Here is a 25693-nt window from a genome sequence, read left to right on the forward strand (position 1 = left end):
GGCATCTTAGAAGCAAGACTGCAGGCTTCTCGGCAGTGACACACCCGGGCAGGGTCTCCCGCAGTCCAGAAGCTCCTGTAAAGCCCCCAGCATCCGAGGAGGAGCTCATCAGAGGGGCAACACTGCGCAAACACCACAAGGCACTCCTACCATCCCTGCACAGAGAACAAGCAGCTCGGGTGGCCGTGACTTACCCGTCGAGCTCTCCTCGCTGGAAGTGTAAGTGCCTTTGCCTAACAGGAGGTTCACCATCGTGGGGGAGTTGGCCACTTTCAGCGGCGTCTCGCCTTTCCTGTTGCTCTGCTGCGGGTTCCCTCCGTACCGCAGCAGCAGTTTCACCACCTACAAGACAGGAACACCCGCGTCAAGGGCTGCTGGAGAAGCACAACTCCTCTGCCGTTCCGCGTAACACGGCAGCCCCTTCCAAGAACCCTGGGATTCGACCCGAGAGCGGCCCCTCACAGTCTGAGGGTGTGGGAGCCGAGCGCACAGGGACTGCCTGGCGAGGCTCCGGGTGCGATGGGCGAGGCCGTGGCTCCTCTGTGGGAAGGGCTGCAGCCGCAGGGGCTCCCGCACCCTCCTGTGCTTTCCTTCAGAAGGGCTCTGCCTCCTTTGGATTTTTTTCCACCACTTCTCTGTTGCTGCGAGGAGACGACTTCCCGGGGATGTCCTCACGGAGGCGCTCCCCTCCCGCCAACAGCGAGCTCCTCAGCAGAGTGGTGCGGAGCGGCCGTGGAGGGCTCAGGCAGGAGGTCAGGGAGAAGAGTGTTATGGAGGGACAGGGGGGACAGAATAGAGGAAACAAAGACCAAGTTTCTGCAAGCTGCTTTATTTTTTATTTTCATTTACATTAGAAAATAAAATAATCTCTCCCTTGCTTGATTTTACAAGGGTAAGGGCGGTCACACGGATGACAGAAACAGCCATGGTGACACTTCCACAGCTCCGTCCACAGCTCTGTCCAGCTGCTCATCACCCGCAACCTGAATTTCCTATGCCCAGAACAGCAACGCACTGAACTCACGCACAAATTAAATATAATCCCAACTTTAGTCCAGTCTGAGAGTAGAGCATTCAAAGAATCTGTAATAACGTTTACTATAGACTCTTGTCACCCACAGAATCAATTTCCAGTTCGTGTATGACATGTTCTATTGTTTAATCAGCACAGAGTTCTTATGTGAGTTTTCTATGGTGACCACACAAAACCTCAGGCTTACAATTCTGGAGGTCAGAGGTCAAGCTGCTGGCAGGGCGGGGTCCTTCCTTTCCTCCATCATGGGGGCTGCTGGCAGAATTCAGTTTCTTGCAGGGCTGGGACGGAGGTCCCCAGTCCCAGCTGCTAGGGGCCGCCACACTCCTCGGCCCTCCTCTAAGGCCAGCAGCACAGGTGTGGCCCTCCTCGGGTTCTAACGTCTCCTGCTTCTGGGATCTCTCAGACTCAGCAGGAAAGGCTCACAGGCTTTAGGGCCCATGGGACTGCCCAGGACCTGCAAGATGGCCTAGGACGATTTCCCCATGTGAGGCACTCACAAGGTCTGGGGTCACAACACGGGCATCTTGGGGGCCATTATCCTGCCTACCTCACCGTAAATCCTTGACATTTTTCATAACAAAAAAATTTAAAAGTGGTAATTACAGAAGTATGAAGCTGCATCGGATGCCCCAGCCCCAACACCGCCCCCAGCGCCATTCCCCTCACACCGGCCCTCCCCCGCAGTACTGAGCGAATCCCAGACACTGCAGAGCCTTTTCCAGTTCATGTCTCTGGAAGGGCCCATAAAAAAGAAACAGGGTAAACCATAACGCCATTCATCATCTTACCCAAGAGTTTAACGGTCACGTTTTAACATCAAATATGGACTCAGTGTTCTAAGTTCCCTGCTCGTCTCAGAGTCTTCAATCTACCCCCCACCCCACCTGAATGAGCTGTTTCTCAAGTCTGCTCTTTAAGGCCACGGTGCTGTGGGCTCCGGCACCTCCCGCAATGGCCAGGCGGGGCCTGCTGCAGAGGAGCACGACGGGCACGGGCAGATGTGGCCCCGTGTGACCCCCCAGCCTTGCTGTCCTGCCTGCAACCAGGGGCTCTCCACAGAGCTCTGGTGATGACGTCGGTGAGACCCGCCCCATCTCCAGGCAGCACCCCTGCTTTCCTGCAGGACGAGGCTGTCAGGCACAACCACCTCTCTCGGCTCCCACAGAGGCTGAGACCTCTCAGCGCCCACTGCTCCTGGGCCGGCCGCAGTGGCCACTTTCTAAATCTTGAGTCTATGGTTCTGTGCACTGGCCACACCTCTTGGTGTTACCTCATTCCAGACGAGGGTGGGTCTGCCTTGCAGGTCTAAGAGCCCCACAGTGGTGACGGGGACCGGCAGCAACTCCTGCAGGCCTCCTTCCACTTGGTGTAATCCTTCACCTGCTCCAATCCAACCAGACCTACACGGCTGGCGGATACGAGCCTTTTCATAGATGGCAGGTGCTGCGAAACCTGTGAGAGGCCGTCCAGGTGCTGACCCAGGAGGGGAAAGCTGGGGGCAGACAGAGGGCACAGCTCGGCCTTCAGGGTGGGCAAGGCAAAAACTCGCTTTCCGGTGCCCCACACCATGAAACCGGCTAGCTACGGGGACAAAGAGCTACAGAACCACCCAGATGCCAGGACAGGCCGGATGTGTGAAGGACGGGGGATGCCAACCTTGTAGTGCCCGTTGTTGGCAGCGTCGTGCAAAGGCGTGTCGTCATCCAGGCCCTTGGTGTTCACCTCCGCACCTGCGGCCAGCAGCTGCTTCGCAACGTCATAGTAGCCCCGGTTACAGGCCTCGTGCAGCGCCGTCCAGCCTGGAAACAGACACTCAGGACATACGTGATTTAATCCTGGGAACTCCCCTCCTGTCTCTGGAGGCAGCACCCTGAGGATGGGCTAAGGGGCAGGGACAAGCCAGGTGGGGAGCTGCCCTGTTGTGAGGGCTGCAGTTTAGGAAGCAGGTGCCAGCCCAGAGAACCCCTCGCTTCTCTTTACTGTGGCACCCCTAGCACAATCCGTATCTAGCTTGTTAACCTCACAGACTAACAACCCGCAGGGCTGACCTGCAGCAATCGCCCTAAAGGGGTAGGAGACCAGTGAACACAAGTGCCATAAACAGCAGCCTCGTCCTCACCGATCTGGAGGCGTATGTGCCTTTGCAAAACAAGGAAGGGAAGCCTCCAGTGTCGGAAACAGGGAAACTGAGGCTGAGAGCGCCTCCTGAAGGCTGAAGAGCTGCTGCAGCAGGAGCTCCAGAGGCGCCCAGGCTCGGGCTGCATGACGAAGGCCGCCCCGGCTGGCAGCTTCTGCCTGGGGAGCCTGGAGCCCACCATCGGACGGTGTGGCCGCATGCGGCGGTGGAAACGGAGCTCAGCCCCATGGGAAGCACACGGCAGTGCTCTGGAGAAGTTTCTTTTAGAAAAATGCTTTAAAAAGAAAGGTGCTAAATTAGGTTTGGGTCAGACAGCTATAAACCAGGGCAGTGGGAGAAATCTAGAAGACTTCTACCCAGACGATTTCGTTCATCTGTTCTCCTTACACTGGGAACAGACAGTTCTGGGACATGTGGACCACCCATGGTTTGATGGGGCATTTATGGAAAGAAGGGACATTAAACTCTAATCATGGGCCTTTAAGCCCCCAAGCTGTGTCAGGTCTGGGGAGACTCAGTTCTGTCCGGGTCCAAGGCAAGCCCCAGGCCCCAGCCCCTTGAAAGGAGGGAGTCTAGTCCAGGGTGTGGACCCAGCCGCGCTCCCGGCTCGGGGGCACCCTCTGCTGCAGAATGCAGCCACTCGCTAGACACACCAGGGACCGGCCCCTCCAGGGGCCTGGACGTGAGGTTTATGGAACACAGCAGAGCACGATTTAAAATTCCTCAGTTCTCTAAAAATAGGCCAGGCATGGGGGCTCACAGCTGTAATCCCAGCACTTTGGGAAGCCAAGGCGTGAGGATTTCTTGAGGCCATGAGTTCAAAACAGCCTGGGCAACTTAGCAAGACCCTGTCTCTACAAAAAATAAAAAAGTTAGCCAGGCGTGGTGGCGTGCGCCTGCACTTGGAAGGCTGAGTTGGGAACATCGCTTGAGCCCAGGAGTTCAACGTTTCAGTGAGCCGTGATCACGCCACTGCACTCCAGCCTGAGCAACAGAGCGAGACCTTGTCTAAAAATAAAAATAACAGTAAAACCCAGCAAACAAGTTTACTTTGAAATACTTTCCAAGAAACACTGATTTCTTCTCAGCAACAGCGAACCCCACTGGAGTGAGTGTGGCTGTGAACACCCCGGGCCCTGCAGAGCAGATGCACAGCCCACGAGGGCACAGCCCATCCGACCCAATGGGAGGCTCAGGGCTCCAGTGGGGCCCTCTGGCCCCTGCCAGGCACAGGGCGCCCACCTGCGAAGTCCTTGACGTTGACGTCCGCCCCCTCGCTGATGAGCTCTTTGATGCGCCGGGCGTCCCCGCGGATGGCCGCTCGGTGCAGGCGGGTCTCTCCACGCTCGTTTCTCTTGTTCACTTTATCTTTGGTTTTTGAGGCAGAGTTGGGCGTTCCCTTCTGACACACTGTAGACTGGGAGGGGTGCTTTGGTGTTGTGTCCACTGCAGGCCAAGGAGGGGACAGGTGGGCGTTACTGTGGGTGGCCCTGCTTTCTCAAATCCTCAAGAGCCCAGGCCACCGTCACGAGGTCCCTTTGCACAGGGCTTATCCTCAGCACAGCCACCAGGCTGCAACCAGGCAGAGCCCCTTCCCTGCGCCAGGGACCACCCCCAGGCTGGGCTCACCTGGGCTGTTGGCAGACTCCTCGGCTGTCATCTGCATGAGAAGGGCCACCTGCTGGCGCTCGGAGAGGGGGTAGCCAGCTCGGATTCCAGACAGCCCCATGCCAAAGAGCAGCCCGGCCTTCCGGGTGACAGGCTCCTTCTTAATCCTCTTCCGCTCAGGGCCCTGCTTCTCTGTGAGGCGGGCGAGGGAGAGAGGGAGGAGAGATTTCATGCCACGGCGTCCTCCAAACCCAGGTCCTTACCTAATGTTACGGAGCCCCCTGCGTCCACCTGACAGCTGACAGAGCAGAAAGGAAGGTCTGTGAGTGGGGAAAGCACAGCGGTGCTGGGAGCATTGGTGCCACCCACCTCACCTCTCAGCAGTGACTGTGAGACCATTTAAACACCTCGTTACCAGCCCCTCAAGTCCGCTAAGCCTGGACCTCCACCGAGCATTCACTCACTCCAGGCACCTCTCCTGGGCCTCCCCAGACCTCGTACCACACATGAATGCGGTGGGACAGCTTAGCACCGGTGACCTGGCTCACACAGGACAGGTCTCTGTTAAAACACGTGCCTGTAATTAAACTCCACCTTCCCCGTCCCTCCTCCAAACAGTGCAGATATAAAATGGCAGACACAGTTTAAAACACATCAGTAAATCAAGGCCAACTGGTCAGTACTGTACCTTTCTTCTTGCTTCTAGGAACCTCCATCTCATGCCATGGTGCTTCGAGGAGCGTACCAGCCTTGCAGCACCACAACAGGGACTGGGCTGGAGGCATCTAAAGGCATCAACACAGAGCACTAACAAGACACGGTGTGAGAGCTGGGCTGTTCCACCTCAGCCTCCTCGTAACAAGCACACCCTGCACTCGTCTGACCCGTTAGAGAACTCGGCCAGCGTCTAACACAACTCACGCGCTGTGTCTTCTAAAAGAGGCAGGAGGCAGGGGCGGGGAAGAGAAGACCCCAAGCACTAAGAGTCAGGGGCACAGAAGCTGCCTCCTCCTCTGCCTGACCAGCGCCCTCCTGTGGATGGAAATCAGGGGCCAGACACCTCTGAATCCTCCTCCAGCTGCCCTGTGGGTTCTGGGGTTTTCTAGCTCATGGGGTGCAAACTGCAGAGGTGCAGCACAGAGGCAAGGCTCTGCCAAGGCCTGACTTGGGGAAGAAGTGCCACCAGGGAGATACGGGCCTCTGAAGCTCTCCTCTGAGGCACCTCCTTTCCCTTCCGTTCAGCATATCCAAGCAGCCTCTCTCTTCAGGACTTAACTTCTCCCTCAGCTGGTGTTTGACCCTAGAGAGGTGGGTGACGTCTGTGACAACGGGCTAACTGGGCCCCACACCTGCCCGGTCACTGGAACGCAGAAGGGTTTTAACTGGTCTCTTGGCTCAGCTCCCAGGGCGCAACTCCCTTGCTGTTCACCACCACAGTCCCCATGAATGTGCCCGTCGCTTTCCTCAGAAGACACTGCCCACCCACCCTAGCTCTTTCCAAGGTATCTGAGGCTGACTTCCTAGGAACTAGGTCTGGGGCATGCTGAGAATGCGGATTCGTATGTCCTATGGGACAAGCCTGCAGGAGGGCACACACCTGGCCACATCGACCTGCGTCACATTCACGGGCAAAACCCCAAGTACTGCAGGCTGCCATTGCCACCACCAGCGAGTCTGTAAACAGTCCTCAGTGCACAGATCTGAGACAGCCCTTGAGCTCCGGCACCAGCCCCTCATATAACGCGGCAAACCCAGTGGTGGGGGAGGTGGCCTCGCCACCAGCCAGCGAGCCCCAGCCCACAGCCATCACTGGCGTACCCACACCTCAGCAGCGAGCTTGGCCGTGGGTCGCTATGCGCGCACCCCATGCTTTCCCTGCACCCTGCATGCTGCCCGGGGGTCGGCCCTCCCCAGGCCTGCTTCTCAGAGCCACCTGTACACAACAGAAGCAGACCCACGGCTGCCTCCCTCTAGGAAAGAGGTGGCGAAGCTGCCGGAGAAACCCCAGCTCCCCAACAGATAGCCCTCAAGTCCTCCTCTCTCCGGGAGGGGGCCCACGCTCAGCGAGCGGCTGCTCTGCCCACAGTTGCCTGGAAAAGCAGCTGAGAACCTCTGCAGGGCCTTGAACCCCAAGACCTAGCCATGCACATTCAGAGGCCTGTTCTCTCCGTCACCCAGAGCAGGGGAGTTAATGTTTTGGAGACATGAAGCCCCCTGAGAACACGAGGAAAGCAGAACCCCTGAGATACAGACTTTGCAAAGCAGCACACAGCACAGGAGACTCCTGGGAGCATAAGGCATCTCCTTATTCCACTGGCCATCAGAAGTCAAAAGCGAGTGGGCCCCACTCTGCTGCATGTGGCCGCTAGGGGTGGACACAGGGAGCTGGGGCGGTGTTGGGGCTGCGGAGGGAGGAGCTGGGGCAGCGGAGGGAGGAGCTGGGGCGGAGTTGGGGCTGCGGAGGGAGGAGCTGGGGCGGAGTTGGGGCTGCGGAGGGAGGAGCTGGGGCGGTGTTGGGGCTGTGGAGGGAGGAGCTGGGGCGGAGTTGGGGCTGCGGAGGGAGGAGCTGGGGCGGAGTTGGGGCTGCGGAGGGAGGAGCTGGGGCGGTGTTGGGGCTGTGGAGGGAGGAGCTGGGGCGGAGTTGGGGCTGTGGAGGGAGGAGCTGGGGCGGAGTTGGGGCTGCGGAGGGAGGAGCTGGGGCGGAGTTGGGGCTGTGGAGGGAGGAGCTGGGGTAGAGTTGGGGCTGCGGAGGGAGGAGCTGGGGCGGTGTTGGGGCTGTGGAGGGAGGAGCTGGGGCAGAGTTGGGGCTGCGGAGGGAGGAGCTGGGGCGGTGTTGGGGCTGCGGGGAGAGGAGCTGGGGCGGAGTTGGGGGTGTGGAGGGAGGAGCTGGGGCGGTGTTGGGGCTGCGGGGAGAGGAGCTGGGGCGGAGTTGGGGGTGTGGAGGGAGGAGCTGGGGCGGTGTTGGGGCTGCGGGGAGAGGAGCTGGGGTAGAGTTGGGGCTGCGGAGGGAGGAGCTGGGGCGGAGTTGAGGGTGTGGAGGGAGGAGCTGGGGCGGTGTTGGGGCTGTGGAGGGAGGAGCTGGGGCGGAGTTGGGGCTGCGGAGCTGGGGTGGAGTTGGGGGTGTGGAGGGAGGAGCTGGGGCGGTGTTGGGGCTGCGGGGAGAGGAGCTGGGGCGGAGTTGGGGCTGTGGAGGGAGGAGCTGGGGCGGAGTTGAGGGTGTGGAGGGAGGAGCTGGGGCGGTGTTGGGGCTGTGGAGGGAGGAGCTGGGGCGGAGTTGGGGCTGCGGAGCTGGGGCGGAGTTGGGGGTGTGGAGGGAGGAGCTGGGGCGGTGTTGGGGCTGCGGGGAGAGGAGCTGGGGCGGTGTTGGGACTCCGGAGGGAGGAGCTGGGGCGGAGTTGGGGCTGTGGTATGTTCAGATCCCAAAATGCAGATGTTACCATGCTCTTAAGTTATCAAAGGATCCTAGGAGGTGTGTGTCAGGGGAACAGGCAGAGGCAAAGGTGTTCCTTAGAAGTCAGGCTTTAGAGTGGCAGGCCAGGAGACCACGCTGCACCCCCTCTGAGGGGCAGTGAAGAGCTGCTTTCTATGGCAAACAGAACGTGTCCCGCTCCTGCAGGGCAGCCATCTCAGGTGCAGCCCACACCCTGTGTGTGCAGACTGGGCAGGACTCAGTGCCCCAGTGACTTCCTGGGGGGGCTCCAGGGCCCGAGCCTAAGGGTCAGGGCCACATCCCTCCCGCTCCTCACCAGGCCCTCCTGCTTCTGCTCTGAGCTTTGGTGAAGAAAGACTGAGTTGGCTTCCCTCACGTGGCCAGGTCAGCTTTACAGGGCTCCCAAAAATTCGCATGGAAGGTGCTGCCAACCTCCTGGTGAATTCTGGTGCCTGGAGCCACCACAGGGACCTCGCTCTGCCCTGACTCAGGAAGAGCTTGCTCCCAGGAAGCAGCAGCTTTTCTCCCAGTCCCGAAACAAGACGCTGTACTTGTCCTGACACAACAAAAGTCCAGTATGAAACCAGATCTCCCAGGATGCCAATTTCTCCACTGTGAAACAAGCACCTGCAGCTACGAGCATCCACGAGGCCCACAACACGTACCAGACACCACCCGAGCTCCAGAGCCCAGCAAACCTGCATGTCTGTCAGGTCCGAGACACTGCCCACTCCAGGGGCTTCTGGGATAGAAGGAAAGCCCCACCCACGGAGAGAGACCCCCGTGTGCCACAGCCTGCGGCTCAACAATGCCTGCTCTCCATTCCAGCCCAGCGACACCACGGTCTGAGAGCAGTTGAGCGGGTCCCTGATGTGCACACACGCCGCGGGCACCTGCACTGTCAGGCGCCACAGAAGTGGGTCCTGCAGGGGGTCACGCACTGCCTGCCTGCCCCTCCTACCCCAGGCCTGGGCTGACCTGGAGCTGTGCGCCCCTGAGAAAGGCCCTTCTGAGAGGAGAGGCTGCAAAACCTGCTCCCTGCCCCTCCACACAGTGCAGAGCACGGCGGGTGTGGGGTGTTGTCTGCAGGGAACAAAAGGCTGAGAGCATCTGGAGAACCCCGAGCAAAAACCAGCAAGTTCCTGCAGCATTCTGCAAATTTCCTGTCTCCACTGTCCGAATAGAAGTCAAATACAATTTCTATGAATTCCAAATGGTATTCACCAAGTTGCAAAGTGGAAAACATGCAGGTCTAGGGACTGAGTCCCAGCTACAGGCAGATGTGGCCCCGGGTGGGGGGTGGGAGCAACTCCACAGGACTCAGAAGCCCCCTTCCACTCCTGCTCCGCAGTCGGAAAATGGCCTGCAGGCTCTGAGGGCTTTATGGGCTCAGGCAGCCTGGGGCTGAGGGCAGAGGTCCAGGGAGAGCCATGGAGGGCGCCAGGAAAGGCTGAATCTTCCCAAGTCAAGCGTGTCGGCGGTGGCACCTCTGTCCACTGACCTGAGCCTGGGCGGCCACCCACCTCATCTTTAAGAAACAAGGCCTGTAGGACCTTTCTTCAAACCACATCCACCTTGCCAGCCCTCTGAGGTTGGCAGCACCTCAGTACCCAGCTGGCCAATGGGAGATTCCACAGAACCCTCCCCTCCTCAGCACAGAGCTGAGACCTCCCCCGCCATGAGCCCTTTCCTGCTGCTGGAGCATGGCCTTGGCCTGGGGCAGCAGGGGCTACAGTGGATGACGCTTTTGGGAGCTGGAGCCCACTTCCTGCCCCTGCATCCAGCCAAGGCCTTTCTGAGGCAGCAAAGAGACTGGAGGTGAGCTTCCTGGGCAAATAGCAGCAGCACCTGGCTCTGTGCAGGTGGGATGGGGGGGCTGTGACCTTCCTGGGGGTGCTCTGTGCAGGTGTGATGGGGCGGTTGTGACCTTCCTGGGGGTGCTCCGTGCAGGTGCGATGCGGGGGCTGTGACCTTCCTGGGGGTGCTCTGTGCAGGTGCGATGGGGGAGTTGTGACCTTCCTGGGGGTGCTCTGTGCAGGTGCGATGGGGGGGCTGTGACCTTCCTGGGGGTGCTCTGTGCAGGTGGGATGGGGGGCTGTGACCTTCCTGGGGGTGCTCTGTGCAGGTGCGATGGGGGGCTGTGACTCGCCTGGGAGTGCTCTGTGCAGGTGCGATGTGGGGGCTGTGACCTTTCTGGGGGTGCTCTGTGCAGGTGGGATGGGGGAGCTGTGACCTTCCTGGGGGTGCTCTGTGCAGGTGGGATGGGGGGGCTGTGACCTTTCTGGGGGTGCTCTGTGCAGGTGGGATGTGGGAGCTGTGACTCGCCTGGGGGTGCTCTGCAGGGAGTGTCTTCTCTATCTGGCTGCCTTTTTTTTTTTTTTTAAACAAGGTCTCACTCTGTAGCCAAGGATGGAGGCAGTGGCGCAATCTCAGCTCACCACAGCCTCCACCTCCCAGGCTCAAGCGGCCCTCCCACTTCAGCCTCCAGAGTAGCTGGGACCATGGGTGGCTGTGCCACCACATCTGGCTGCTTTTAACATCCTCCCTTTGCTGTTGTGAAAACTTCATGTCAGAGTCATATTGAAATGTCATATTTAAATGTGTAATTACTGTTCTTTCTCCTGCTTATAATTCATTACACTTCTTGAATTTGAGGCTTGTGTTTTTATGAACCTTGAAAAGCCACCGTCTCCCTGCCCTGCTCTCTCCTCTGCCGAGGTGCCTGTTGAGCTGCATTCTCTCCTCCACAGCTCCCCGCTTCCTGCGGGCTTCCTGTCTCATTTTCATTCTGTGCTCCAGTTTAGGCAATTTCTTTTGTTAGAACTTCCAATTCACCAATACTTTCTTTTTTTTTTTTTGAGACAGAGTCTCGCTGTGTCTCCCAGGCTGGAGTGCAGTGGCGTGATCTTGGCTCACTGCAAGCTCCGCCTCCTGGGTTCACGCCATTCTCCCACCTCAGCCTCCCAAGTGGCTGAGACTACAGGCGCCCGCCACCACGCCCGGCTAGTTTTTTGTATTTTTAGTAGAGACGGGGTTTCACCATGTTAGCCAGGATAGTCTCGATCTCCTGACCTCGTGATTCACCCGCCTCGGCCTCCCAAAGTGCTGGGATTACAGGCTTGAGCCACCGCGCCCGGCCTCACTAATACTTTCTTAGGTTGTGTCTAATAAGCTACATCATCTGCCCACTGGGTTTTTTATTTCAGTGATTCTAGTTTTCATTTCCAGATATTCCATATGCTTTAGAAACATCTGCATGATACTCGATGGTTTTAAATCCTCCGATGGATACTGTGCACTTAACCATCCCAGCATGTGAGGTCCCTGGGGCTGACCCCTGCTGACTCTCTCAGGACAGCTTTCTTCCTCAACGTCTGTAATTCCAACCGGGCTCTTCGTCTGTCTGCACTCGGAGCCGCGAGGCCTGGATGAGGACGGTGTGTCTCTCCAGGGAGGGTTTGCTTTTGTGGTGGTGGGGGCCTCAGGGAGAGCGGGCCATTTCCAGCAACGGCACAAATACAGATGCCAGCCCCACCGGAGGGCAGGACTGGGTCAGAAGTCTTTGTGGTGACCTCTCAAAGCCCCTCATCAGTACCTGTCCCTCTTAGCTGGGGGAACAGTGTCTGCTCAGATAGCCCAAAGTGTCCAGGAAGTGTGGCCTCCTTGAGAGGACAAGCTTTTCGCGGGGTCTGGGCTCAGAGCCCCTTCCTCTATCTCCCTGGGAGGTCTGAGGTTGGGCTCCAATGCAGAGACCCTGAGGTAGGGCCGCAGGGATGTGGAGCTGTGTGGCCTCTGCTACTCATCTGAACAAATGCCTTTTGTATCAATCATTTAGCACCTCTAATTTCTAGGCTTTTCTAGCAAGTCTTTTAGGGGACACAGGGCACGATACTGTCAACATAGGAAAATGTGCGACTCCCGCATCCCACCGTAAAACTCAAAGATGTCAAAATACATTCTTGATTCTGCTACACAAAGGGATGTTTCCATGGTGATATTTTCAAACCAGAGAAAGTTCATGGCCAATGGCGGTTACAGCTCATGGAACGGATGGGCACGGCCGGGTGCAGCTTTGTGGCATGGCTGCTGCTCACAGATTCTGTCCACTTCACTAAAACCAAACATCTGGCCTCATCTGGATGTTCATAGCCATGAAATACAGCACTTCTGGCCAAGAAGTCTAATCACAGCCCATCTACACCAGGCGGATGGTCCAGATCACCAAGTTCCCACCCAAGCACTGAGCTCAACTCACACAAACGAGGGCGCAGCAGTCCTGCCACCGACACCCCCTCGGGGCAGCAAGACAGGAGCTCCCCACAGCCTGTCCTGGGCCAACGAGAGAAGCTGGCAGGGCCCCCGCTGAGTCCTGTGAGCCACCGTGTGTGGTGAGAATGGCTTCTCCTTCCAATCTCCAGGTTTCTCTGTTTCTGCCTTCTTTCTGTCAGTTACCATTATTGATCACTTAAAGAAAGACAGGGCCTACCCCGTCTGCTGCGTGACCTCAGCCCTCCTGCCTGCCGATGGAAGCTGGGGTCATCTCTTAGGCCTTTCAGCTTCAGCTTCTTCTGTAGTATATGTGAAGGGGTCATACAGAGATGAGGCTGTGCGTCCAGCCCTTGCCTGCACGACCTCCATGCCTTCCCCATCTCCAGGCCGGGGTGGGGTGGAAGGACCGGTTCCACAGGAAGCTTGCGGAGGCAAACAGGGTAACGTGGCAAGGGTGGGAAGGAGCAGGGTCTAAGCCCCATGGTGGTTTCACCAGCATTCAGCTGTCACCATGGTGAACAGGAAGCCAAGAAGGAAGGAAGCAATGTCGGCAAAAGGGCTCAGATGACAACCGAACAGCTTCCCACCCTGGGCCTCCTTTCCACACACACAGCGTCGTGGGTATTTTAAAATAAACAAGATCAACGTCCAAACCTGCACTGAGGCCTGAGTTGTGTCCGTCACTCCTGCAGGGCACAGGCCTGCCTGGTCGAGTGCGTAGGCGGTGAGAGCACAGGGCTGGGGGTGGGGGGGCTCCTCTGTCAAGGGGCCACAGCTCCTCACACAGCAGAGCTTTACGGATGAAAGGGCTGAGAGGCACAGAAAGGTTGAGAAATGGGCCCAAAGTCCCACCGCAGGGAGCCACGAGGCAGCAGATGCCCCCGCGCGCCCCCGCCTCAGCTGACGGCTCCCACGGCAGCCACCACCTTTATCCTGAGTCCTGGGGTCCTGTCAAATCGCTGAGCCTGCGGTGGTCTGGTGGACCCCAGCTTGTCTGTGTTGTGTTGACAACATGGGCCTGGCTATCGGCCCAAGTGCACTTCTGAGGGGAGTCAGGGAGGCCTCTGCTGCAGCTTGGGGAGTATGGAATTTTAAACAGGAAGAACCTTCCCTACGTGTGAGAAACTGCTTACATCCAGAGAGGAAAAATGGTTGGGAAGTAGTAGGACCAGAGACCAATCACGCGGAGTTCTTCATCATGTGAAAATATTTTATTTTGATGTGCTTTTTCATGAGTGCCTGAATGTGGTGGCTCTTAGGGTGACCCCAGAATCCTCACCATGGCAACAAGACCTGGCCACCACCCTCACCACGACCACCACGGCCTTTGCTGCAGCCCCACTCTGCCTCCCCGCAGGCTGCTTGCATGCCAGCACCCATGGCCACACACCCTCTGGCAGGACCGAAGTCCTCTGTATTCAGAGGCCGACCTTGCTTTCCTGAGGCTCAGGAGGTAGCAGAGGGTCAGGCTGCGGCAGGGGCCCCCGTGTAGCCAGGAAAGGAGGAAGAGTCTGCTGAGGTTTCTCGGGAAGGAGATGGTGTGGAAGTGACTGTGGCTCTGGTCCTGCCTGGTAGGAGTTCTACAGGGGAGGGGCCTGGCCTTGGGCTGGCCCTGCCCTGCGTGGGATCCGTGACCTGCATGGGGTTCTTGGGGTCTGTGCCCTGCGTGGGGTCTTTGCCCTGCGAGGAGTGTGTGGGATCCGTGCCCTGCGTGGGGTGCTTAGGGTCTGTGCCCTGTGTGGGGTGCGTGGGGTCTGTGCCCTGTGTGGGTGCCTGCCCTGTGTGGGGTGTGTGGGGTCTGTGCCCTGCGTGGGTGCCTGCCCTGTGTAGGGTGCGTGGGGTCTGTGCCCTGTGTGGGGTGCATGGGGTCTGCTACGTGCTCGGTGAGAAACTGCATCAGGGCTGCCCGCCGTGTGTTGCTAACATCCCCACACACGTGAGTGCCTTGGGACCCTCGTCAGGACACTGAGCTGAGGCCACCGGTCCACAGCACACTGCAGTGCACACGCCCTTCTTGGCAAGAGGCTCCCGGGGTGCCATGCTCTCCAGGCACCTGCCCTGCCTGCGAGCACAGCCTGGCCCCTGCTGCACTCTGCTCTCTCTGCCTGCTCGGGTCCACTGCGGCTGAGTGGATGGGAGAAGCCTCTTCCGCTTCACACACGCGTCGCCTCTAGCACTGGGCAAGGTCTGGCATTCAGAGTTCCAAGATCCCACAGACCCCCGTGGCTAAGTCTGTCTTCCCTCCAGGAACGGGGAAGCAGGAGCCGTCAGGGCAGCCATCTCCTATCTGAGGCACCAGGAACAAACATGACGTCAGGAAAAGACTGAAGGTGCCAAGCACCTAACGCTGAAGGAGCCAGCTTGTGCCCGCCAGCACTGCAGAGCACACACGCCAGGCACCAGAGACCAGGGTGTTAGTCACAGGTCAAAACAAAATAAGAAAATCATAATTTTTCCCCTTGTTCCAAAGAAACATCCACGTGCAGAGGGCAGGCAGCATCGGCCCACGGCGCTCCTGACGAGGGCTCCCTCGCAGCTGCCCCAGGACAAGCAGGACCCCGGCGGTCCTAGGCAGGGAGAAGCGAGACTCAGGGTCACAGACGAAGGCGCAGGAGAAACAGCAGGGCAGGAGGCTCCCCAGAACCCCAGGGAGGCCAGGCAATGAGGCACAGCAACCTCAAAAACATGCGCTGATTGACTGATTATTTATTTATCTATTTTATTTTTTACGGACAGGGTCTCACTCTGTCGCCCAGGCTGGAGTGCAGTGGCGCAATCACGGCTCACTGTGGCCTTGACCTCCTGGCCTCGAGGGACCCTCCCGCCAAAGTGCTAGAAGGGTGTGAGCGCCTGCGCCTGGCTACTTTTAGATTTTTTAAGTGTTGGGAAAACTTACACATATGAAAAAGTAGACAAAGTAGTATAATTTGAAGCAAATCCCAGATATCATATAATTCAATATGAATGCTTTCAGTGACAAGGGTTTTTAAACTGAGACCACCATTGAGGTGGTAGAGGACAGACTTCAAAAGCAGATACAAGAGGCCCCAGGCAACCAGGGCAGGCAGAGCAGGGCAGGCAAGATGGGATCAAAGTCCCAGGGCAAGCTGGTCTGAGAGGGCTCGGTGGGCAGAGCTGTCTTGGGGCCAGGACATGGCAGGTGCCTTCCCACTCCTTGCTGCACCCACAGCCCTTACAGAGGTCTGGTCCTGGGACAGGCTCCTGCCTGGCACTCTGAAACGTGCAAAGGTGATTGTGTCACATGCTCACGTCTGCCTGGACAGCCTCCAGGCCGCTGTGTAGGGACCACGCAGATGCACAGCCTTGGGGACTGCTTTAAACTGCGCTGATTCACGACAGACAACCACGTTGTTCTTGGCAGGCCGCCCCTAGCCCTGACTAAGCACTGCAGAGGCTGCATCTCCATGGGACTGGACCACGGGCAGGGCTGACTCCACCCCGCGTGTGGGAGGCGGGAAGCCATCCCCAAGGCAACACGGAAGTGTCTGAGGGAGGTGTGCCAGCCTCTCCCACTTGGACACAGCCAAGGTACCTGGGACGGTGGTGACCCTGCATCCCTCCCACCATGGCAAGGGGCACTGGCTGCGCCTGCTCAGCAGAGGGCGCTGCAGGGGCACTGCAGGAGGAGAGCCTGGCAGGGATGCCTCGGTGCACCCACACCTCTCCAGAGGGGCCTGACTCCTGGGGACCAGAGAAGAGTCTCTCGTCTGTCACATGTCGGTTAACCCTGCACCAATGTTTCTCTTCTCATCCCTGCTGTGGCCACCAGATGGGTACAGCCAAGGTGTGCACCTCTCCCTCCACCCCACTCATTTCTGAGCAAGAACTGCTCCTCTGGGGGCAGGAGGGGGGTGCAGCGTGTGTGAGAGTCACAGCACCCAGCAGCCTGCCTCCTGGCCCAGGGTGGGGCTGAACGCACTGGAGTTGGACTTGCTACTATTTATTTATTTAGAGAGGGAGTCTTGCTCTGTCGCCAGGCTGGAGTGCAATGGTGCAATCGTGGCTCACTGCAACCTCCACCTACTGGGTTCAAGCAATTCTCCTGCCTCATCCTCCTGAGTAGCTGGGATTACAGGCGCGTGCCATCACGCCTGGCTAATTTTTGTATTTTTAGTAGAGACGGGGGTATAGTTTCTTCATGTTGGCCAGGCTGGTCTCGAACTCCTGACCTTGTGATCCACCCACCTCAGCCTCCCAAAGTACTGGGATTACAGGCGTGAGCCACTGCACCTGGCCGTGGACTCGCTACTTTAAGAGGGTCCTGGTTAAAATGCAAGCTTCTAGGATAAGCAATGCTCCACATTCATACATCAGAACAATCTTCCTAGGAAATCTAGTTTTGCGACATTAAACAAGAAGTTATTAAAATTGGCCCCAAAAGGGTGATAAACACAGGAGGACAAATACTATATTTCTTAGGTCTTTCTGTCACAGTCCTTGCCTGGAAAATTCTATTTTCAAAATGTTCTTTACTGTTTTCCCACCTCACAGGGATTCTCACCTACCCTGTCCTCACCTGGGCCTGCCCCTCACAGAGAAAGGACGTGGTGTTCAACACACAGTTCCAGGAGCGCTCAGGGCTGTGGCAGAAAATATCCCAGGGACCCACAGATAGTGAGAACGGCCTCAGTGGGCCAGCAGGGCTGGCACCAGGCAGGCGCTAACCATCAACAGACAGACCCCGGAAGATTCTGACAACACAGCAGGGCCCTGGGGGAGAGCTTCTCTCCACGATGACGAAACGGCCACCACAAAGAGACCTGACCAGCCAGACGGGGTGGGCACCAGGTAGCCCTGGGAACACCATCTTACCAAGCGGGATCGTTCCCCTAGGAAGCAGAAGCAGATGCTTGTCTCATTAACCCTTTCAGCAACACTTCCAGAGACATCACAGAAACACCTCAAAGGTCTGAGGCCAACTCCACATGGCCACTGTACAAAGAGCGAACAACTACGCATCAATGTGACGGCCTTCTACAACCAAAACCAGCGTGGGACCAAAAAGAGCAAGCACAGGGTTTTCAGGACTGGACTGATTTTCTCTAGGCCTAAAGCCCGAGAGGACACGGCACCGCTGGGAGCTCCCGGGAGTCGCCCAGGCCCTCCCTTCTGGGGGCTGAGGTCCCTCGCAGGACCTGTCCACACATTCTGTCCACTCACTTCCCTGTGCCTCCCAATGTTCTTCCTTGGAGCTGTCCGCTGCGGGGAAGAGGAGTCCTCCCGGGCCTGTGCTGGTGTCCCTGCAGCCTTCCTGTCCCCAGATGTGCTGGCCCAGAGACAGGAGCCATGTGCCTGGCACTGCACCTGCCCCTCACTTCCCACCTGGGAAAACCAGCCCTCTCCGCTGGCCTTTCACTCGGCAGAGTCTCCACCTGGCTACTGCGAGCACATCCCTGGAGCACCCCACATAGGACAGGAGGGGCCACGGGCCTGCGGCAGCCACACAATCATCAAGGCTGAAGCTTCCTGAGCTGTGCTGACAAAAGCCGGGGCCTGGATCCTCTTTACCGGCTGTGCCTGCTGCTGTTCCTCTTCAACAATCTCCTTAGTATCATGAGCCCCTATCACCTGGACCACTTCCCCGTCTGCTCTCAAACCCGCATCCTGGCACAGCCTCTACACCTTGTGCTATGGCTGCACTCAAGGAGTCTTAGGAGGCCAGGGACAGAGCCCAGGGCCTGACACAGCACATCAGGCCGGTTCACTCCAGGCTTTGTGGCCAGCTTAGTGCTCTACTGCCTCCAACTTTCCCCAGCAGGGCTGTAGAGAAGCTGGATGACCAGGAGGACAAGGAGGCCTCTGGACACAAGAATCACCAAAGAACAAGCACGGCCAGCACAGAGGCCTGGGCTCCCCGCTGAGCAGCTCAAGACAGAATCCACTGGAAGGGGCACTGCAGGAGGCGCTGAACCCGCCAGGAGTGTGTGCACATGAACACACACGGGCTTGCACATGGGCACACACGGGCACACTGGTATGAACACGCACACATGGGCACATACAGGCACATGGACATATGCACATGGGCGCACATATACACAGGCACACACAAGCACACATACATGGGCACACACAGGAACACACACGGGCGCACATATACACAGGCACACACATGGGCACACACAAGCACACATACATAGGCACACACATGGGCATACACAGGCGCACATACAGGCACATACACAGGCACACACGGGTACACACACACATGCACACACACGGGTACACATACAAGCACATGGGCACACACAGGCACATGTACACAGATACATGGGCATGTGCCCATGGGTGCACACACACGGGTACACACACAAGCACATACACGGGTACACACACAAGCACATACATGGGCACATACGGGCACATGTACAGATACACGGGCATGTGCCCATGGGCACACACACAGGCGTGCACACACACAGGCACACACGGGCACACATACACACAGGCACACACTCTGGCATAGGCACATGCACACAGCACACGCATTCCTGCTCTGCAGCCTTAGATCCCACCTGCGCTTGGGAAGACTTCCCTGCCTCCTGCTCACTTTTAGGGCTCCCTTTGGTTTTTACTACAAGCAATGGAGCTTCTTCCTGTGCCTTTGTGGCCCTGAGGGGAACCACTGTCTCCCTCCTGTGTCCAGCTGTCAGAAGACCCACAGGTCAGAAGCCCTATACCTCGCCCAGGGCTGGACACGCACCGGGTGCATCTCCACACGTGTGGGACCCGAGAGTGAAGCTCTCCAATCAGCCCTGGGGGCCTGAGCCTCGGGTGAAGAGGAGGTGGCACGTGGGGGCCTGTGCCCCGCCCCTGCTGCCCCTTGCCTAGACGGCGTGCAGGGTGCTACCGTGGGTCCCAGTGCAAAGCTGGAGGTGACTGGGGACACCCTGCCTGGGCTGCTCCGGGCAGCCTGTGGAGGGCTGAGTGCAGGAGGGGCCGCGGGCTGGTACCTGTGTCCGAGTCCTTCTGCTCCCCATTGGCGCCCGCAGTGAAGGGCAGCTTCCGCTTGCTGGCTCGCTCCCTCACCTCCTTCCCGCCATCGCCACGCTCCAGTTTTGGGGTCTTGGTTAGAGAAACTTTATCTTTATCCTAGAAAAGAAAGGGATACGTTCAATCGTGATTCCCAAATTACATTCTTAAGCTCTCAAGATTTGGTTTCATGTGCCAGGAGAAGCAGATCTCTTATCTGGGCAGCGAGCCCCCTCCCTGCGCCCCAGGGTGTGGCTGTGTGAGGCGTGGCTGTGTGAGGCGTGGCTGTGTGAGGCGTGGCTGTGTGAGGCGTGGCTGTGTGAGGCGGGTCACTGACCGCAGGACCTTCACCAGAAGCCTGGGGCCGGGCTGTGGCTCAGCCCTGATTCTGGCCCATTTCTCATCCTGCACACCGGAGGGACGCTCAGGAAATCACTGGTGTGTGTGTGGAGAAAGCAGAGGAGACAGACACGTGCTACCTCCCACTCCACTCCTGCCTTTCTGGGAGGTACTGAACAATGAGGAAAAACAAGGGCTTTGCCTTCCCAAAAGAGTGGCGCTGCCACACACAGCCAAGTTCCCATCAGGAGCCTCCTGTGGAGTGAAGGCCAGCAGGGTCTCGGGGGGGGGCATGTCTTCAGGTGAGTGGCCGGGTGTGGCTCCCTGTAGCCTGAGTTCTGAGTTCTGTCAGAGCACGTCTTCCTCTGCCTGTTTCACACTGGCTGTGCTGTAGTTTTGCCTTTTCCATTCCCGAACATGGACTTTTCCACTGTTCCAGAGGCCACTGAGCAGCCCCTAGCCCCATCTCTGCCCTCCCTGGAGCTCCAGGAAGGAGTCCCTGTGGGGTAGCAGAGCCCCTCGCAGGCCTAAATGCAGGGCCCACCCACCAGGCAAGAAGCAGGGCAGGGACTGTGAAGCCCCAACTCCATCCAGCCCTGGCCCCAAGGCTGGCCTTGAGCAAGCACTGCCTCAATGGCATAATCCACTGGCTGGAAGACGTGCCCTGGGGATGGGGAAGAGAGCCTGTGTGATGCACACAGCACTCGGGACGTGGGGAGGCAGACGGTGCGACACACAGCCCCTCTCCCCATCAGTAAGCCTTCTTTCTGGAACTTTCCCTAGGGAAGCTGCCGGCAAATACCGTGTGCAGTGGTCAGCGGTGCCTTCAGCACACTGGAGGCCTCAGCTGCTCCAGGGCTGAGATGCCCAACTGCCCCTGGGAGAAGCCCAAGCATCCCCAGCCACGGTCCTGCCTCCCGGGACCCAGATGCATCTTCTAGCTTGACTGATCAACACTGCATCCACCAAACCTGGCAGTTAACCAGACACATCCCTGAGTGACCATGAGAGCGCTTTCGAGAACATGCTGCAAGCTCACAGGGCAAATGGAGTTAAAGAGAAGCTGCCAAGCAGACCAGAGCCATGGCAATGTGCCCACCTCTCCAGTGAGACACGGGGACAGGAGGAGGGTCCCAGATGGATCTCTGGGGAGATGGGGCCTCAGGAACGCAACACCCACCCCAGCAGTGCAGGTCCTTCCGGCCCTCGGCCTGGGTGCCCAGATGCAGCTCATCTGCTGCCTGGCGGCAGCTCCACTGAGCTTTTCTATGGCCCCCTTGGAGTGCAGTCCCCACCTGGAATGTGAGAGGCGTCCTCCTCGGGGCCGGGGAATGACAGGAAAGAATGGCACACACCAGGAAGAAGCCCCAATCTTAAACTCCTTCCTCCGAGAACACCCCTGGCCCAGTGTGTGGGTTCCATCAGACATCTGAAGAGAGGCCACCATAACGCTAATTTCAGAACCTGATGAGGGGTGGGTTCTACTACACATGTGAAGAGGCCACCATAACCTGCATTTCAGAACCTGATGAGGGCATTCTACACTAAGAAAATTATAAACCAACATACTTTATGAACACAGACAGGATATATATAAAAAGATAACACAAATGATAGGAACAAGAACAGATTTGAGAATGCAAGACATTTAAAAAGCAATGTATTTCACCACACTAAGAAAATAAAGGAAGGAAAACCATGTGCTCATTTCAACAGCTCCAGAAAAGGCCTGTGATGAAATTCCACAGTTTTGTGATGTGGGAGGAAAGCCCCAAACTGATCAAGGCCTCCGGGAGCCTGGACAGAAGGAACACTGTCCTCAGGGCCACGGTCAAGGCAAGACTGCCTACAGGCACCTCCGCCAGGCACTTCACTAAAGAAAATACCCAAATAGACAATGGACACCCGAAACGGTGTTTCTCATCAGGAAAATGCAAATGACAGCCACGAGGAGATGCACACCAGCACCTCCACCAGGACAGCTGGGAGAAGACAGGCTCAGCAGACCCCAGCAAACGCGGCGAGGCTTCAAGGGAGAGCTGCGGGTGCGTTTCCCATGACGCGTTCACAAACAAGCACAAGGCTGTTCAAAGGCTGTTTTGTTCGTAATACAAAAAATGACACAACTAAACTGCCCGTCCAAAGGCAAATGAACAATTCTAGAATACAAATGGAATACCGCCGGGGATGTGAGCCGCGAACACGGGGGGTGTGTACCATAAACATGGGGTGTGCACCATGAACACGGTGTACGCACCATGGAAAGGGGGGTGCATAGCATAAACTCCAAGGGTGAGCGCCATGAAAACGTGATGTGCACAGTAAACAACAGGGGTGCGCGCAATAAACACAGGAGGTGTGTGCAGCCTCGCGGAGCAGCCCTATGCATACAGTGGCAGATGCATCTGGCAACCAAGCTGGGAATATCTGTACCCCAAAGAGAAGCCCTCCTCTGGAATCAGACTGGGCTCAATCCCTTTCTTCACACATGGAAGCTTCTAGAAGACAGCACAGGAGGACATGTTCACCACCAGAAGAAAACACACACCACACCACCATGTGACATCACCACATGCCCGTCCACGTGCCCGTCCACACACCTGTCAGCGTTGCTGACATCAGGCCCACACACTGAGCGCTGGCAGGGATGCGGGTTCCCTGGTGGTTCTTGGGGCACCCTGGCTCATTGACAGAAGGGCCCACAAATGCTGGGCATGACCACAGTCACAAAGGGAGAGAATGCCAAATGCCAACAGTAGCAAAATCCTGCAAGTCAGACACTGTGGAGCAACCAGTGTCTCCCACGGAAATCTCAACAGCCAAAATCTACCAGTGGAGACAGAAGTCAGGGCAGAGGTGACTTTTGGAATGGGGAACGTTACTGAAGGCCCCGAGGACTCTGGAATATTGTGTATTCTCACCTGGGTGGTGATTATCCCAGGTTTTACAGATGAAATTACCAGTTATAATAATGCATATCTATAGTTCACTTTAAAAGCTCACAAGTTTCTTTTTCACCTCCCAGCTCCTTACACCTCAACGAGCTGTGGAGGGAAAAGCATGCACGGGCAAGGCACCTGTGTGACACAAGGCTCGCCTCCAGCTGCCCAGAATGGGGAGCGTGGCACAGCCACCAGGAAGGCGGCTGCCATCAACCTGGGCTCAGAGCCTGCCGGGCAGCTGGGGTGGGACAGGCCCTGTTTCGGCCCCTCTGAGCTTTCCTCACCAGCACAAGAGGACTGTTGGCAGGAACCACCTGCACGTGCTACAGAATGTTCTCATTTTCTAAATGCAAATACCTCAAACATTAAATCCAATCCTTATCAGGCACCTCTTATAAAGCCCCACTATGCCCCAAGCACCACCAGATAGTGACAGCCGTGGCACAAGGCCCTGCCGGGCCCACCAGCCCGCTGGTCACCTGGCGAGGTAGGCTCTGCACACGTCACATGCAGATTCTCCATCACACCATGACTTCCACTCATGGGAAGCACACACACAGCAAAGAGAAAGTTGTAGTGACTGAAAAATGGCCATGTCCAGTTGATACCCTTCCCCGGAGCACAATCTTTCTTATAAGAACGAGAATCGTGTTGTCCACTGACTGCAGCACAGAGATGCCATCCAGCCCCTCCGGTTCCATTCCCGGCTCAGCCGCCTTGGTATCTGAACTGCCTGTGTGGGGGATCTGCCTGTGTGTGGGGGGTCTGCCTGTGTGTGGGGTGTGGGGTGCGGGGTCGGCCTGTGTGCAGGGTGCAGGTTCAGCCTGTGTGTGGGGTCGGCCTGTGTGGGGAATCTGCCTGTGTGGGGTCAGCCTGTATGGGGGGGGGTCTGCCTGTGTGGGGGGTCTGCCTGTGTGGGGGGTCTGCCTGTGTGGGGGGTCTGCCTGTGTGTGAGGTCTGCCTGTGTGGGGGGTCGGCCTGTGTGGGGGGTCTGCCTGTGTGGGGGGTCTGCCTGTGTGGGGGATCTGCCTGTAGGGGGTCAGCCTGTGTGGGGGGTCTGCCTGTGTGGTGGGTCTGCCTGTGTGGGTGGTCTGCCTGTGTGGGGGGGGTTGGCCTGTGTGTGGGGGGTTGGCCTGTGTGGGGGATCTGCCTGTGTGTGAGGTCTGCCTGTGTGGGGGGTCGGCCTGTGTGGGGGGTCGGCCTGTGTGGGGGATCTGCTTGTGTGGGGGGTCTGCCTGTGTGGGGGATCTGCCTGTGGGGGGTCAGCCTGTATGGGGGGGTCAGCCTGTGTGGGGGGTCTGCCTGTGTGGGGGGTCTGCCTGTGTGGGGGGTCTGCCTGTGTGGGGGGGGTCGGCCTGTGTGTGGGGGGTTGGCCTGTGTGGGGGATCTGCCTGTGTGTGGGGGGTCTGCCTGTGTGTGGGGTGTGGGGTGCGGGGTCGGCCTGTGTGCAGGGTGCAGGGTCAGCCTGTGTGTGGGGTCGGCCTGTGTGGGGGATCTGCCTGTGGGGGATCTGCCTGTGTGGGGTCAGCCTGTATGGGGGGGGTCTGCCTGTGTGTGGGGGGTCTGCCTGTGTGTGAGGTCTGCCTGTGTGGGGGGTCTGCCTGTGTGGGGGGTCGGCCTGTGTGGGGGATCTGCCTGTGTGGGGGGTCTGCCTGTGTGGGGGATCTGCCTGTGGGGGGTCAGCCTGTCCCATCTGCCTGTGTGGGGGGTCGGCCTGTGTGGGGGGTCGGCCTGTGTGTGGGGTCGGCCTGTGTGTGGGGGGTCGGCCTGTGTGGGGGGTCTGCCTGTGTGGGGGGTCTGCCTGTGTGGGGGATCTGCCTGTGTGGGGGGTCGGCCTGTGTGTGGGGGGTCGGCCTGTGTGTGAGGTCGGCCTGTGTGTGGGGGGTCGGCCTGTGTGTGGGGGGTCGGCCTGTGTGTGGGGTCGGCCTGTGTGGGGGGGTCTGCCTGTGTGTGGGGTCGGCCTGTGTGGGGGGTCTGCCTGTGTGGGGGATCTGCCTGTGTGGGGGGTCGGCCTGTGTGTGGGGGGTCGGCCTGTGTGTGAGGTCGGCCTGTGTGTGGGGGGTCGGCCTGTGTGTGGGGTCGGCCTGTGTGGGGGGTCGGCCTGTGTGTGGGATCTGCCTCTATGCGGGGTCAGCCTGTGTGGGGGGTCTGCCTGTGTAGGGGGATCTGCCTGTGTGGGGGATCGGCCTGTGTGGGGTCTGCCTGTGTGTGGGGTCTGCCTGTGTGGGGTCTGCCTGTGTGTGGGGTCGGCCTGTGTGTGGGGTCGGCCTGTGTGTGGGGTCTGCCTGTGTGTGGGGTCAGCCTGTATGGGGGGTCTGTCTGTGTGGGGGGTCGGCCTGTGTGGGGGGTCGGCCTGTGTGGGGGGTCGGCCTGTGTGGGGGGTCTGCCTGTGTGTGTGGGATCGGCCTGTGTGGGGGATCTGCCTGTGTGGGGGGTCGGCCTGTGTGGGGGGTCGGCCTGTATGGGGGGGTCTGCCTGTGTGTGGGGTCGGCCTGTGTGGGGGGTCGGCCTGTGTGGGGGATCTGCCTGTGTGTGGGGTCGGCCTGTGTGGGGGGTCTGCCTGTGTGGGGGATCTGCCTGTGTGTGGGGGGTCGGCCTGTGTGTGGGGTCGGCCTGTATGGGGGGTCTGCCTGTGTGGGGGGTCTGCCTGTGTGGGGGGTCTGCCTGTGTGGGGGGGTCAGCCTATGTGCGGGGTCGGCCTGTGTGGGGGGTCGGCCTGTGTGGGGGGTCGGCCTGTGTGGGGGGGTCGGCCTGTGAGGTCGGCCTGTGTGTGTGGGGTCGGCCTGTGTGTGGGGTCGGCCTGTGTGGGGGGTCTGCCTGTGTGTGGGATCTGCCTCTGTGGGGGGTCTGCCTGTGTGGGGGGTCTGCCTGTGTAGGGGGATCTGCCTGTGTAGGGGGATCTGCCTGTGTGGGGGGTCGCCTGTGTGGGGGGTCGGCCT

At 58.5% G+C, this 25693-nt stretch overlaps 1 protein-coding gene and 1 long non-coding RNA gene across 43 annotated transcripts in view; one reads left to right on the plus strand and one right to left on the minus strand.

Moving 5' to 3' along the window:
- Positions 1 to 25693, minus strand: part of ANKRD11 (ankyrin repeat domain containing 11) — a 235407-nt gene that overhangs the window by 19583 nt on the left and 190131 nt on the right. For 22 of the 42 annotated variants that reach the window (XM_077986784.1, XM_077986774.1, XM_077986785.1 and 19 more), the window contains 5 exons: positions 19455 to 19593; positions 4803 to 4973; positions 4416 to 4619; positions 2693 to 2835; positions 195 to 342 (listed from right to left, as the gene is read on the minus strand). In XM_077986784.1, coding sequence (XP_077842910.1) covers positions 195 to 342; positions 2693 to 2835; positions 4416 to 4619; positions 4803 to 4973; positions 19455 to 19593 — 805 coding nt within the window. Of the gene's footprint in view, positions 1 to 194; positions 343 to 2692; positions 2836 to 4415; positions 4620 to 4802; positions 4974 to 5469; positions 5589 to 19454; positions 19594 to 25693 lie in introns of all 42 variants that reach the window. The other 20 variants (XM_077986798.1, XM_077986789.1, XM_077986790.1 and 17 more) reach the window with 2 other exon arrangements.
- Positions 16993 to 22809, plus strand: LOC144338226 (uncharacterized). Its single transcript, XR_013412190.1, has 2 exons — positions 16993 to 20114; positions 20596 to 22809. It is a non-coding gene; the product is annotated as an uncharacterized LOC144338226 (long non-coding RNA).

Source organism: Macaca mulatta, chromosome 20, assembly GCF_049350105.2.
Source record: "Macaca mulatta isolate MMU2019108-1 chromosome 20, T2T-MMU8v2.0, whole genome shotgun sequence".
NCBI lineage: Eukaryota > Metazoa > Chordata > Mammalia > Primates > Cercopithecidae > Macaca > Macaca mulatta.